This window comes from Condylostylus longicornis, unplaced genomic scaffold (genome assembly GCF_029603195.1).
Source record: "Condylostylus longicornis isolate FDR11 unplaced genomic scaffold, ASM2960319v2 ptg000049l, whole genome shotgun sequence".
In the NCBI taxonomy this organism is placed as follows: domain Eukaryota; kingdom Metazoa; phylum Arthropoda; class Insecta; order Diptera; family Dolichopodidae; genus Condylostylus; species Condylostylus longicornis.
Window position 1 is genome coordinate 7,706,583 of NW_026578018.1, and position 14,401 is coordinate 7,720,983.

Sequence of the window (14,401 nt, forward strand, 5' to 3'; positions counted from 1 at the left end):
ATAGTACTTTATCCGAATTTATGAAATTTCATTTTTTATTTCAATTTTACCTTATATACGTACAAAATATTAATATTATAATGTTTTTCTAAAATTTTTGTTATTCAGTGGAAAGGAACTGTTTGTTTTTTTTTTTGTATTTAGTTTTATTCAATTTAATTTCTTAAAACCGTCTATAATAAATATCATAAATATCAAAAATTATGATTTTAAAAAATTTTTACAATTGATAATAAAATAAGATAAAAATATTATAAATTAATTATTTTAATAATTTTCACCGAAATGTAAATATAAATATATAAATATAATAAAATATATACAGAAATAAATAAAGAAATATGACCGTAAAAATATAAGATTAATAAAAACAAAAAAAAAAATAAACACGTTATTTATATAGAAACAAGACAACAAAAAGTTTACAATAAAAATAGAAGTATTTTCAAGAGATAAAAAAAACCCAGATTATAAATTTTGTGAAAAAAATTCATATAAGTAAAAAAAAATTTATTTAACCACATTGAAATATATAATAATTAAACATAAATAAAATAAAATAAAAAACAAAGGAAACTAAATAATAAATTATATAAAATAAATTGAAAGAGACAAAAACCATACATTTTTTGTAACATCCATACTCTTAATGCGAAATGGATGCTTAAATATGTAATGATCATTTGTATTATGGAAAAAAAAAATATTAATTATTAATGAATAAAAATTATTAAACATATAATTATACGAATATATATACAAAAAATACACTTAATAAAGTCCTATTAATTATAAATTTTTAACGTGTTTTTAATATTTTCAAAAAAAAACTTTTTCAATTTGATTCTTATCGAGGAGCACTTGAGGATTATACTTCAAAATAATGTAATAACGTAATGTTCCAACATAAATATGTACCAGCAAATTTCTTTAATAAAGTGGAAAATCCAAAGGTTTTATTAAAATTATAAAATACAAACTACGGTTACGAGTTTTAGTTTAACTTGTATGTTTCGAATTTTCACTCACAGACGAGAAGAAGACAAAAGTTTTTTTACACTATAACCTGTTCCTGTTAAAAATTGAAACAAATTTGATTAAAAAAAAGATTCCTTTAATATTATCAATTATTTATACATATAATAAAAATATAAAAAAATGCCTAAATTTCAGTTTTTTTCATTTTTTTTTTTTAACAATCTATAACTCTTTTTTATAAATTAAAATAAAACTAAGTTTATCTATCAAATCTAAATGTAAATTGATATAATTAATAAAAATTTTAATCATATATACACATATGTCCGCATTTAGGACATTTCTCTTGAACCGAAAACCATTGCTTTAAGTGCTCTATATGACCCCCGTGAGAGCATCCGCGACACCATGCATATAATCCTCTCACAACTAAACCACAAACACAACATTTTGAGGTAGTCTTACATTTGGAACAATACCACCCAACGACTGATTCGATTGCGCGGCCACATTCGCCACATCCTGTATGTGCTGTTGTTGATTGTTGATTTAGGGTACGAACCGATTTTATCCAAGATAAATTTATTATTAATGCAGCTTCGTTCCACAATTGATTTCTATGTAATTCTTCGATATACGAATGAAACCAATACTCCTGAAAAAAAAGTTTATGAAATTAGTTTTATCTTAGTCTTATTATATTGCATACATTATATACATGTATTAGAACATGTCCGAAAAATTATAAAGAATATTTGCGGTTGCATTGTTATAAATAATATTTAAAAGTTATAAAATATTAAACATACCACTAAATCCTCTTCAATTGACAAATAGTTTCTACTTTCTCCCATAGCTATTAAAATACATAAAGATGTTTGTACATCGCCAACTTCAGTTTGTAACAACAGACATTCTGTCATAACTTGATGAGGCTCCCACATTGGTATTTGTGGAATTGTACTTAATTTCAATGTATTTGGAGGATTAGGGGGCTAAAATATTACAATTTTTTTTTGTGTGGATTAATAAAATTTGCAAAAATTATGAGCTTACCGGTGTCGTTTCTTCCCTGCTCTCATTACTATTAGTTATAGCTTGTTGTTGTTGTTGTTTTGAGGTATTTTGTAAATCATGTAAGTCTGCTTCTGGAAATATAAGTCCTTTAGTATGATGATGAGTACCAACGTACAAAAAACCATCTCTCAAACTTTTAAAGTTATCTGAAGTTATTTGAGATTTTTCAAATATTATTAGCCCTGTTTGAGATGCATTACTGAAGAGGGGTTTAGATTCTCCATTTTTTGGCGTTATAAAATCCATAATTTTAGGGTCATCTAACACAATTCCATCATCACTTTCAGATTGCTTATCATCCTTACACTCCTCATTACCCCATTGCAATAATGGTTGATTTGCAACTTGTGTCATTCTGCGACTTGTTAAAGAATTTTGAGTAGAAAGTGAATTTCGTGTTTCCTTCTTTTTGTATACAAAGTCAGTTGACGCATAAAATCTTTTTATAAAAGTCCATAGAGTGGTAGCCTGTTAAAGTTGATAAGTACTCGTGATTTTACAATAACAAAAAGAAAATTATGACTTACATTGTGTTTACCATATTTTTTTGAAATTTTTGCGTTATGGTCACATATATTTTCTAACGTATCGTCTTTTAATATGTATTCTTTAGCACAGCCTACAAAACACTGATATTCTTTTAAAGGAGTTCTTACTTTATTATCTTCTGAAAATCCATTATACTGAAAAAATTTTAATAAAATTTTTTGGAAAACAAAACTAGTTTATATTACAGTAGCTTTAAGAATGAATTTATTTAACGATGACTGAGCCATGAGAAACTGCTCTTCAATTATAGTTGATTTTGATCGATTTGAGCCAGCAAACGAATTTTTGGAGCTACTTGTCGGAGATGGATTTGCGATTTTAATTTTATCTGCATAAAGAATATCACCTTTAATATTCAAGGCAGCGCCATGGTTATTTGTTTTGAGCGCTGGATATACAGCATCACTAAAAACATGGTGAAATATTGTTGAGTCTCTACTTGTAGAAAAAAGTGTATTTGCGTCATTTCCTTTAAAAGAAAGACCTGTTATTATATCAGTATGTTCATTAAATGAAGCGTATGGTATATAAGGTCTTCTAATATCCCAAACATGGACACTATAATCTCTCAATAACGCACAACTTGCTATTTGGTGTCTAAAAATATTTCTTGTAAATTTAAATAATTAAACTTTTTTTAAATTATAAACATTTTATCAGGACGCCATTTAATTTTCAAAACCGCTGCCATAGTTGGAATTGTGTATTCCAACGATGCTTTCCCTTCCATACTCCATACCTAAAATATAAGATGTGTATGCACGTAACTTAATTTTCTAATAATTAAGACTGACTTTTATATTTTTATCTCTGCTTCCCGTTGCCAACCAATTTTTTGTAGGATGCCAATCGCATGTGTACACAGGCTGGCTATGAGCAGTGTAATTTAAAATCCACTTATCTGGTCTAAAGAATTTTTTAATTCAAAAACTCAGTCTATTAACTACATATGAAGTGAAAGTATACTTTCTAATATCCCAAAGTTGAACTATTCCGTTCTCAGACACTGCTGCAAAGTTATTCGTATGATGAAGGCTAAATTTTACATCTCGCACACCTTCAGTGTTACTAAAATATGTTGAGACCGATTTATCAACTCTTAAGTCAAAACATTTGATTGTCCCATCTTGAGATCCAGAAAGCAATAACTGTTCTGTGTTATGAAATGTGACTGTGTGAGTAGTTCTCTCATGCTCATTATAAACTAAGTACTGTTTTTGTCTGCCAAATCTCTACAAACGCAATACTTTATTAATTTAATACAAATTAAAAAATTTTTGACAAACCGAAAGATCCCAAACTGATACCACACCATTTGTGGCTGCTGTGGCTAGTATATTTGAATCCACATGGCTCCAAACAATATCATTTGATGGATGAATTTGGTGGTTTTTAGCTCCACGCATATTACATACTTCATTAAATCCATCAGGCTCAATAGAAAATATTTTCAATACTAAAAGAATAGATATAAGATTTTACATGACAGATTAAAAAAATTCAATTTACAATATCGTCCGGCGACTGCAATTTGCGTACAATCCTTATTGAGGGCAAGAGCATTCGCATGACCTTCTTGGCGAATCCTTATTGAAAATGTTGTAGACATATTTTAATATTAAAAAATTCATTCAAAATTTCAATTTTTAATTCACAAGACCAAAAATTTTTCTATCCTGGAAAAAAAAAATGATTACTTCTTAAAAATCTTAACGTTATGACTTTATCAAAATTTTTACATATAATTTATTTTGACAGTAACCATTTGTTTACAAATTTGACAAATTTACACACAACACCACTTTTACATTAAAATCAAAACATTAAGGAGCGTTTGCAATTCCAAATACTAATTGTCAAACAACAAGATAAAAAAATATTTTTTTCAGATATGTCATTTTTATTAGTTTTGAAAGAAAACACATTGTTACGATTTTACATTATTTATGAAGTTTATTAAATAAAAATTTAGCTAAATTGATTTTATAACATATTACGTTTAAAAAAGTATAAGTATTCCGTTTTAAATTTAAAAACTACAATAAAAATTTTTTTAGGTTTTATCATATTTTTGACAAAACGCATTCAACACAAAAAATACAAAAATCTTTAAAGCTTTAGAAAGCTTAAAAAAATTGGCAAAAGAAATTTTGACATAAATTATATTTAACGTCAATTTTATTTCGTAATTGCAATTGCGAAATTCATAATAAGAATACAACTTTATAATATGTTGTAAACATTTTTACAACACACAATATCTAATCAAACAAAATAATATTCCTATTATGAAAATTACCTTCAGATAAGATCTACAATCTCAATATAACAGTACTTAGTTTGTTTATTATTTGTTATGGTAAACTGATTATAATTTTTAGCCGTATTATAATTTATTGTAATTATTTAATAATTTTAGAAAGTTCAAGCACGAAATTGTAAAGGAATTTCAACATAATCTCAAACTAAAATGAACAACAAAAAAAAAAGTAGAAGTAGAGGAATACAATATATGTAGTTAATACATTATACCTTATTTGATTTGATACATACATACATATGCAATTATTACGTATTTTGGTTTACTAAAGACAACAAAAACCAACCTACCCAAACATTATTTTTAAATCATCTCGTCAGTTTAGTTTTAATATACAAACGAATTCCTTCGGTGACATTTTTTAACATTATTTGAACGCGTGGTAATTTTTGAACTTTGGACTTAAAAGCTTCCACTTCGTGCATAAAAGAAAAAATTTACTTGTCAAAATCCGCTGTTTGCGTCTGCTAAATTTCCATTCTTTTTCTACTTCTAGATTTTAATTTTCAAGTTGTGTTTGTGCAACCATTTGTGCATTTTATTTTATCTTTCTTTTGTCATTTAGCGCTGATAAATTAAATTTTTTTAAAATAGAATACTCAAAATTATTCAGCCAAATTAAAGATAATATGACAACAAACAAATAAAGAAAGAAGAAGACAATCGTGCATTATTTGAAAATTTATTTTTTAATATTTTTTTAATGGTGGAAAAAAATTCAACTTTGTGATAAATCAATTTGAAAGTATCCATTTAATTTAAAAAAGAAAATCGATACGACTTTGTCAATAAGTAGAAAAATGTGTTTGAATTATTGATTAAGAAAAAAAATAATAAAATAATTTGGAAAGTGCTTATAATTTGTTTTCAATATTAAATTCAATATTCATATTTAATATTTTTTTTCTATTATTTTATTTTAATTTTTCTGCATTTGCATTTTAATTGCATTTCCTGAATAAAAAACAAGAAAACAAAAAAAAAACCATGTCAGCAGCTTTTCGTTTAAGCTCAAAAATTTTAATACCAAGTGGCAAATGTTATGTTACCATGAGACCAATGCTACAAAATATAAATAGAATATCACAATTTGAATCAATTTCTCCATATTTAATGAATTTAAAAACTAATCCTAACCTTGGAATGATTGGTTATTCAATGGTACCTGTTCTTAATTACTCCTCAAAAAGTTTTGTAACTGAAATCGAAGTTGAAAATTCTGATGAAAATGTTCAACTTTATAGTGATCTTTTTAAACATAATAATCATCATGTGCCATGGAGGGAATATAGTCAAGTAAGTTGCAAACATACTTTTAATGGAATAAAATATTACAACATAACGTACCTACTAGCCTAGCTACATTTTATTTTTTTGTAATTAGTTGTTATGCCGGTTTCTTTAACATTTATGGTAAAGTATTGTATACATATGTACGTACATATTATATTAAAGTGGATACAATGATACGTACATTAATACATTATCTATATAAATATTAATTATTAAGAATATGAAAACTATAAGTATGTTTTTCTTTTATATCTATATTTCTACCTTTCCATATAATTACATATATGTATTGTTGGTAGGCTCTTTTTATTTTATTTTTATATTAATTGAATTAACTATATTAAATAAAAGAAACGACATTTTAATTTTTAAGTTTTATTAATTATGGTTTCTAAATTTACATGTTTGTATTTAAATAATTAACTGAAGTAATTTAAGGTTTCTGAAAGTAATGTATGTCTATAAAATAAATAGTATAGGAGGCATGTACGTAGTTGGATATATATCTTCTTACTTAATATGTGTGAATTATGCACATTGTAGAACAACTGGTTACTGAAACTAAACCAAACAAGCTTAACATAATTTGTATTTTTACATAGCACCTATGTAGGTATCGAACATATAATGTTCTAGATACAATTTATATTGATTCCCTGTGATAAACTTTTAGTACTTATTTGAGTAAAAATTATTCATTCAACAATTCAGTCGACATTCAGTAAAACAGACAATAACATAATATTGCAATTAAAAAAAAATACAAATAAGTACATATTATATAGTAATCTACCTACCCTTACTTTCACTATTCTATCTAGATTTCGTTTTATTTAATTTAAAGTATGGTAGGTACTTTTACCTAACAAAAAAAAGCTTTTAAAAGGCAACAAAGTATTTATCAGAAATAATTTGTTGTCTGCAATAATTCAAATATTATAAACGGCATATAAATAATGAAAATAAAGAATAACATTAAAATTTTAAAATTCAAAAATAGATAAATAATTTTTCAAGCTTTGTTATGCAATTGAAATTCGTATCGCATAGGTAATTACATTTCATATCCCGTAGTTATGGGTGTACTTAATCAAATATTAATATACCTATTTCATTTATAGATAGCTACATCCGTATATGTACATATATAAAAAAATATGTCAAGTTGTAGCTTCATCTATGTAGATATAGGTACCTAACATATTTGCGTAGATTTAGCTACAATTTGGTTAAAAATTTAAAAAATTTCTATAATAATGAACACAGACACCTAGCTACATATTATATATTTACTAGAATATTTCATTTTATGTTATGTCCATAAATTTTCTCATTTAATAAATTTTTATTTAATGTTCATTTTTAAAATAAACTTTGAAATAAAAAAAAATAATCCAAAAATCATAATAATTAATGTTTAATTATATTAATAATATCATTCTACATTCCTGTCTTCTTACTACGGTAATAATATTATACTTAATTTATAATTATGCATTCATTGTAATTTCTCATTAATGTTTAAAATGTTTCGACAAAGTGTTTTGTTCAAAAATAATGAAGATGCAATACAATATTTAGTGAGCACATTCCAATCCTGAAAATAATATGTGGGGCTTCTATGTCTGCCCCTGAATATTTTATCCAAAATTGATTTAGGCAATTCAATTTTTGGTTAAATTCCTACCGACTTTAGTGCCAACTTTTAACATAGTGTAAATTGTTTAGGAAACTGTACTTTATTTTCTTAGATAAAGACAAGCAACAATCATAAGTTGGTTGAATTCATATTAATCTTCTATTTAAATACCTGCTTACTGAATGACATGATTTGAAGTAATATATTTAGGCTAATATAAAATAAACTAGGCTACATAGATATATGAGAAAATAATATTCATACCTTACCTAAGTAAGCTATTCTACACACTTTTTTAATGTTCCTTCAATTCTACTCTTAGCGGAATTTGGATCTATAACGTGCACTTAGAAATAGGAATATAAAAAACTTTCTTACCCTATGATTGTAAATAAACATACTTAATTTTTATTATTTTAATTATAAAAAGAAACGAAATAAAATTTCGGTAATAAGCTCAAAGTTCAAGGACTATAAAATACAAAAAAAGAGCAATATAGCGACATTGTATAAAAATTAAAATTACTCATCTTAAAGTCTAGAACTTTAAATTACCTATTGTATTTAAAAAAAAAATTCTCATAAACAGATCTAAACAGGTGTACATTTGATCCCAAATTATTAATCTAACAGAAGATAAGAAAATTGTTTTATGTAATTAAATGTTAAATACACCATTTTCTATTTAGAAATTTTATATACTATGCGTTTAAGTAGTAAGTAAATTGAATTATTTTTCGATAATTTTGTTTTTATAACCTTAATTTGCAATAAAACCTTAGTTGACAATTGAATGTTACTTAGAGTTTCTAAAATATTTTTTTTTGTTCTTGCAAAAATATGCAAATGAAACTTTATGCGTAATTTATGCAAATAAATTTTCTATTTATTTATTACCAATAAATTAAATTTGTAATTAAAAATAATTGTTGCAAACAAAGAAAAAAAAAAAGAAAATATTCTATTATTAGAATGAAGATCAGTCGAATCATTCAAATTATGGGAAAATAAAAAGAAAACACGTTAAGAAGTTAAAAAAAAAATTTGTGCTAGTTAGAATCCTATTAGGCCAATGATTTATTATTAATTACTTTGAGAGTTCCAAAAATAAAAATATTTTATTTATTATTAATTGAAATTCAAAACCTCGTTTAATTGTTCTATTAGGAAATGTGTTGTTAAATAACATGGCTAAATAAACTACAATTTCAACTTATTGTTCTTCACAAAAAAAAATTGCTAAGTAGGTAGGTATGTAAATAAATTTAATTTTAAAATTCACAGTAGATCATTAAAACAAATCCAAATTTTTGCATTAAAATTTCTTATGAAGAACAGAAAATTAATAATACAAATTATTAGGGACCTACATAAAAAATTAAATACTGTCATACTATAATAAAAATAATGACAAAATAATAAGAGCTTTTGAAACAGCAAAACATTAAATATTAAAGAGTTGCTGACTACTACTTTAGAATTGTTGATTAGAAGCAAAAAAAAAAATTGTCTTATCTGAAAAATAATTATGCTATTCAGCGAAATATAAAACAAATAATTTGCTACTGTCTACTAAGACGAAAGAGAATAATATGAGCATTATATAGTTTCTAGTCTCTATATTTTTAAGTTAATAGAACTTACTCACATGTCATTTACATTATTAAGCAAAAAACAGTATTGACTAAGGTATACGAATAAAGCTTAATTTTTCCGCTTTAAATCATTTTGATTAGTAAGTGTTACTATTTGAATAATTGATTTTTTTTATATACATATAAAAATTTTATTAATGATATGAAAGTAATCATTCGAATGAGATTACAAACATTTTAAATTTACTATGATAAAAAAAAAAACTGCATTTTATCAATAAAGCTTTCTAATTTTTTATTATAACTTTCAAGCACAAATTCTATTCCGTATTGAACGCACATAAATTAATATTTTATTCCTACTTAGTTAAAATAAGTTTGACTTTATATTGTTATTGCATTAAAAATTTACTATTGAATAAAAAAAAAAATTTCCGTATTTTTTACAGGACAAAATGGATAAGAAAAAACATAATGAAAAAGAAAAATTGATTGTAAAACCAATAACTAAAAATTTGACATATATCTCAGCAAGACCAGAAAAATTGGAAATTGATAAAAATTTAAAGTAAGTAAAGAATTAATTATTATTATATAAAACAAACTTATAATATATAATTAATATTCTTTTATTATAATTTTTTAGAATCCAAACACCAATTGATAGACCACTATGTCTTTTGTTCTCTTATATGTTAGCTAAAAAAAAGCATTTACTGAAATTTGCAAAAATTTACACAGATCTTGGTTTTGATGTACTTTTAGTAGAAATAACACCATGGCAATTATTATGGCCAACAAAAGGATCACAATTGATTGCTAATGATACTGTCAATTTTTTATATAACAATCAAGAAAAATATTCTCCAATGATAATTCATGGATTTTCTGTTGGTGGTTATCAATGGGGAGAATTAATGGTTATAATGGTAATTTTTTAAAGAAATTTTAATGAAAAATATTAATTTCTTATATGAGTAATTTTTTTTTTTTTTCATTTTAGTCACGTGATTTACCTAAATATCAACCAGTTTTAGACAAATTTAGAGCTCAAATTTGGGATAGTGCTGCTGATATCTCAGAAATATCAGTTGGTTTACCAAAAGCTATTTTTCCAAAAAATTTAACTTTACAAGCGGCTTTACGAAATTATGCTATTTATCATTTAAAAACATTTTATCAAGCAGCTACAGTTCATTATGCTCGTTCAAGTAATTTTTTCCATTTTCCTTTACTGAAAGCTCCTGCATTATTTTTAGTATCAAAAATAGATCCTGTTGGTAAGTAACAATATAATTAATTTCATATAATATATTAGTACTCTATATGTATTTAAAACGAATTTTTGATGATTTTATTTAATTTTTTATTAATTTTTAGGATCGGTTCCTTCGAATTGGAGTGTTAAGGAGGATATGGAATCAATTGGAATCAAAACAACTTGGCAATGTTGGGATGATTCACATCATGTTATGCATTACTTAAAATATCCAGATCAGTATTTAGATTTGATTTATAAACACCTTCGTGAAACTCATGTTTTAGAAGATGTTGCCCAAAAAACTGGTATAGCAAAATTATAAAATTATCTAACTCTTTAAATATAATGGAAATGAAAGAGGAAATAATTAAATCTTTATTTAAAAAAAAAAAATAGGAAAAGTACTATTAACGTTTTGGTTAATGAAAAGATTAATAAAAAATATTGAACAACAATATGTTATTAAATTAATATTATAATAGTCATTGTAAATTTTAATCTATTAATTTGAAATTTGTATTTATTTTTGTATTTTTCTATTATGGATTTTTCTCTTAAAAAATTTTAATTATGTTTACGAACATAAATTTTTTTGGTTCTATTTTATGTAATTGAAAATGACATGGCATTAAATTTGATGAAAATATAATGAAATATGTTATAAATTTTTTGTAATAAGTCAATTTGGAAGATATAGATTTTCTAAAATGTGTGATAAATTATTACCGTAATTAAAATATTTCCATTTTTTTTTTTATTTTATTCAAATTTCAAACGAATATTTTAATCCTTAATTTTATTGTATTTTGTAAATGAATCAGAAAATGTTTCTTAAATATCCTTAAAATTAAAATAAATCAATGTGATTTAATAAAGTATGTATAATTAATGAAAGTTTTTTTATTATGTAAGTATATAAAGTAAAAAATCTGTTTGGCAATTTGGAAATAAATTTAGCAAAACTAATATTTTATTTTTTTTTAATTATCTTTTATTTTTAATAAAGTTGATTAAGTTTATTGATTTCTTAATATCTGAGTATAGCAAAAGAAATTACATAGCTTTGTTGGCATGACTTACATTTAAAAATATATATTTTCCAAAAATCAAAATAAATACTTTTATCTCGGCCTTTCAGAAGACCCAAGAATGTTCTATCTACAAAAAAATGACTTTCATAAATGTTCAAACATGAAAAACTTTATATCTTTGATTGTTCCCCATTTTAATAAATGAAAGTAAACAAAAATAATTCAAGAGAAATAATTTGAATCTATAAAATTTATTAAAGTAATTCTAATTATGTATATTAGCAAAATAAGAAAAAACTATATGTAGTAAATTAACTACATAAGAACGCAACACGACTTCAATATCAGGTGAAAAATGACAAATCAGCTGTTACATGGCAAAATTCGACAATTGCTTTGTTTGCTTTTCTTTTTACAACTTCATTCTAAAAGTATTTATGTGTCAGATCAAATTAAGATTCAGTAATATAAACATATTTCACAATAAAAGAAATAACAATTAATTTAAAATAGGAAGGAGTTTACTTTATTTAATTTTATTTTATACTACATTACCATTAATTGACGGTAAAATTTTTAAACTTAATTTAATTAAAATTTAAAAAATAATCTTAGAATTCTAAACCGATAATTTTAATATTACCAAGGTCAATAAATTGCGTATTTGGACTTAAATTATTTTATTAAAATTGCTGACATTGAGTACACATACGTAATTTTATGTAGAAAAAATATTTGATATTTAATACATATAAGTTAGTAAATTTTTATTTATTTTTTCTCTTATAATTTAATTTAATATTTAAAATTAAGTCAATGGCAGAACCAGAATATCAACAAGTAGTTACCAAAGGATTACTAGCTAGAATATCAGACACATTTCCATTTAATTGGACTGGGACATCATTAAATATGTTGCGGGCAATTGAGAAAAAGATTTTGTCTTATTTGAAATCAACGCATAGAGGCTTTTACGTAGACATCGGACCTGCTGTTGGAGATAATGATAAAATATGGACAATTGGCATTAATAATGAATCACTCAAAACACCTTTAGTTATGTTACATGGTTTAGGTGCTGGTGTCGCATTATGGGTATTAAATTTAGATTCACTTTCAACAAATAGACCCGTGTATGCAATTGATTTATTAGGGTTTGGTCGTAGTTCTCGTCCTAATTTTTCAAATGATGCAATGATATGCGAAAAACAATTTGTTAAATCAATTGAAGAATGGCGTCGTGAAATGAGTATTGATAAAATGATTTTGCTAGGGCATTCTATGGGAGGATTTTTAGCAGCAAGTTACTCAATATCTTATCCAGATAATGTAAAACATTTGATATTAGCAGATCCTTGGGGATTTCCAGAAAAACCAGCAGAAACACCAGAAAAACTCAAAAGTGTGCCGTTATGGGTGAAAACAATTGCATACGTTGTTCAACCTTTAAATCCATTATGGGCATTACGTGCTGCTGGTCCTTGGGGACAATGGGTCGTAGAAAAAACACGTCCTGATATTACAAGAAAATTTTCAATACTTATTGATGAACCTGATTTAATACCACAATATATTCATCAATGTAACGCTCAATCACCATCAGGAGAAAGTGCTTTTCATTCAATGATGGAAAGTTTTGGATGGGCGAAAAATCCAATGATTAAACGAATACAAAATTTGCGAGAGGATGTTCCCATGACGGTAATTTACGGTTCGAGATCGTGGATTGATAGTTCAGCTGGAGATAAAATTAAAATTCTTCGACCAAACAGTATTGTAAATATGAGAATAATAAATGGTGCAGGTCATCATGTTTATGCTGACAAACCTTCAGTGTTTAATCAATATGTTTTAGAAGCTTGTGGTGATAATGATAGCAAATTGGATGAAGAAAAAAATCTAAGTAATATTAGTAATACAAGTACAGATAGTCAAAAGAATACTCCTGAAGCTACTGAATCAGATCAAGATAACGAAAGAAGTATTACGACAAACAGAGAACAACCAGTGCAACAACCTTCATCAAATTAATTTCAAATTTATTAAATTTTCATTTTAAAAATTGGATTTGTAGAAAAATTGTGTACCTATCGTACAAAAGGAAAAATAATATCAGTTTAAAACATGTTTTAAAATTTCTGTGTTATTTATTAATAGAAAAAAAATATCTAAATATATAGTTATTTTTTAATTGGATTTTATAATGTATTATTGGTTATTGTAAAAAGAAACAAATTTAAATTATCATCACATCCTTAGTCATTTTGATTAATTTATAAAAAAAAAAAAGTTGCCTAGTTGTAAATTATGTAAATTGAAATCGAACAATATTAAAAACAAAAATTTGTATAGTAATACAATATTTTTAATTAAGAAATTTATCTTTAAGGAATTAGAAATAAAAAATTTTTAACGAGTTTTGTTAAATTTTTATTACTTAAAAGAAAAAATTTTTGCACCTTGTAATAATTATTAACAAATTGAAATATAGAAAAATTATATTGAATAAAACTATGCATTTGGCTTCCCATTTTAATCGCAAATTAGTCATTAATCTATTATAAATTTTAAAATAAATTTCAAGGTATATTTTGTTATATGGTACTGTATAGATAAACTACACATGTAGGTACTTAAAATTATTATTCTTTTATATTA

At 24.6% G+C, this 14,401-nt stretch overlaps 3 protein-coding genes across 4 annotated transcripts; 2 read left to right on the forward strand and 1 right to left on the reverse strand.

Annotated features, from left to right (window-relative positions):
• Positions 1–1,174: 1,174 nt before the first annotated feature.
• Positions 1,175–4,317, reverse strand: LOC129611351 (GATOR complex protein WDR24). The gene is made up of 10 exons (XM_055524449.1): positions 4,114–4,317; positions 3,891–4,060; positions 3,571–3,836; positions 3,399–3,510; positions 3,255–3,343; positions 2,790–3,201; positions 2,583–2,738; positions 2,035–2,523; positions 1,788–1,973; positions 1,175–1,633 (listed from the first exon to the last, which is right to left on the reverse strand). Exons 1-10 carry the CDS (start codon positions 4,211–4,213, stop codon positions 1,283–1,285), a joined length of 2,331 nt encoding a protein of 776 aa, XP_055380424.1. The 5' UTR covers positions 4,214–4,317; the 3' UTR covers positions 1,175–1,282.
• Positions 4,318–5,857: 1,540 nt separating this feature from the next.
• On the forward strand, positions 5,858–11,349 carry LOC129611366 (uncharacterized). Its single transcript, XM_055524490.1, has 5 exons — positions 5,858–6,220; positions 9,901–10,019; positions 10,098–10,380; positions 10,455–10,731; positions 10,832–11,349. Exons 1-5 carry the CDS (start codon positions 5,912–5,914, stop codon positions 11,032–11,034), a joined length of 1,191 nt encoding a protein of 396 aa, XP_055380465.1. The 5' UTR covers positions 5,858–5,911; the 3' UTR covers positions 11,035–11,349.
• Positions 11,350–12,171: 822 nt separating this feature from the next.
• On the forward strand, positions 12,172–13,827 carry LOC129611369 ((Lyso)-N-acylphosphatidylethanolamine lipase). 2 transcript variants are annotated; one of them, XM_055524492.1, is made up of 2 exons: positions 12,172–12,310; positions 12,557–13,827. In XM_055524492.1, the coding sequence occupies exon 2, from the start codon at positions 12,560–12,562 to the stop codon at positions 13,772–13,774; it is 1,215 nt and encodes a 404-aa protein (XP_055380467.1). In that variant the 5' UTR covers positions 12,172–12,310; positions 12,557–12,559; the 3' UTR covers positions 13,775–13,827. The 2 variants fall into 2 exon arrangements, with proteins under 2 accessions (XP_055380467.1, XP_055380468.1); XM_055524493.1 differs by having other exon boundaries at positions 12,185–12,310; positions 12,567–13,827.
• The last annotated feature ends 574 nt before the right edge of the window (positions 13,828–14,401 follow it).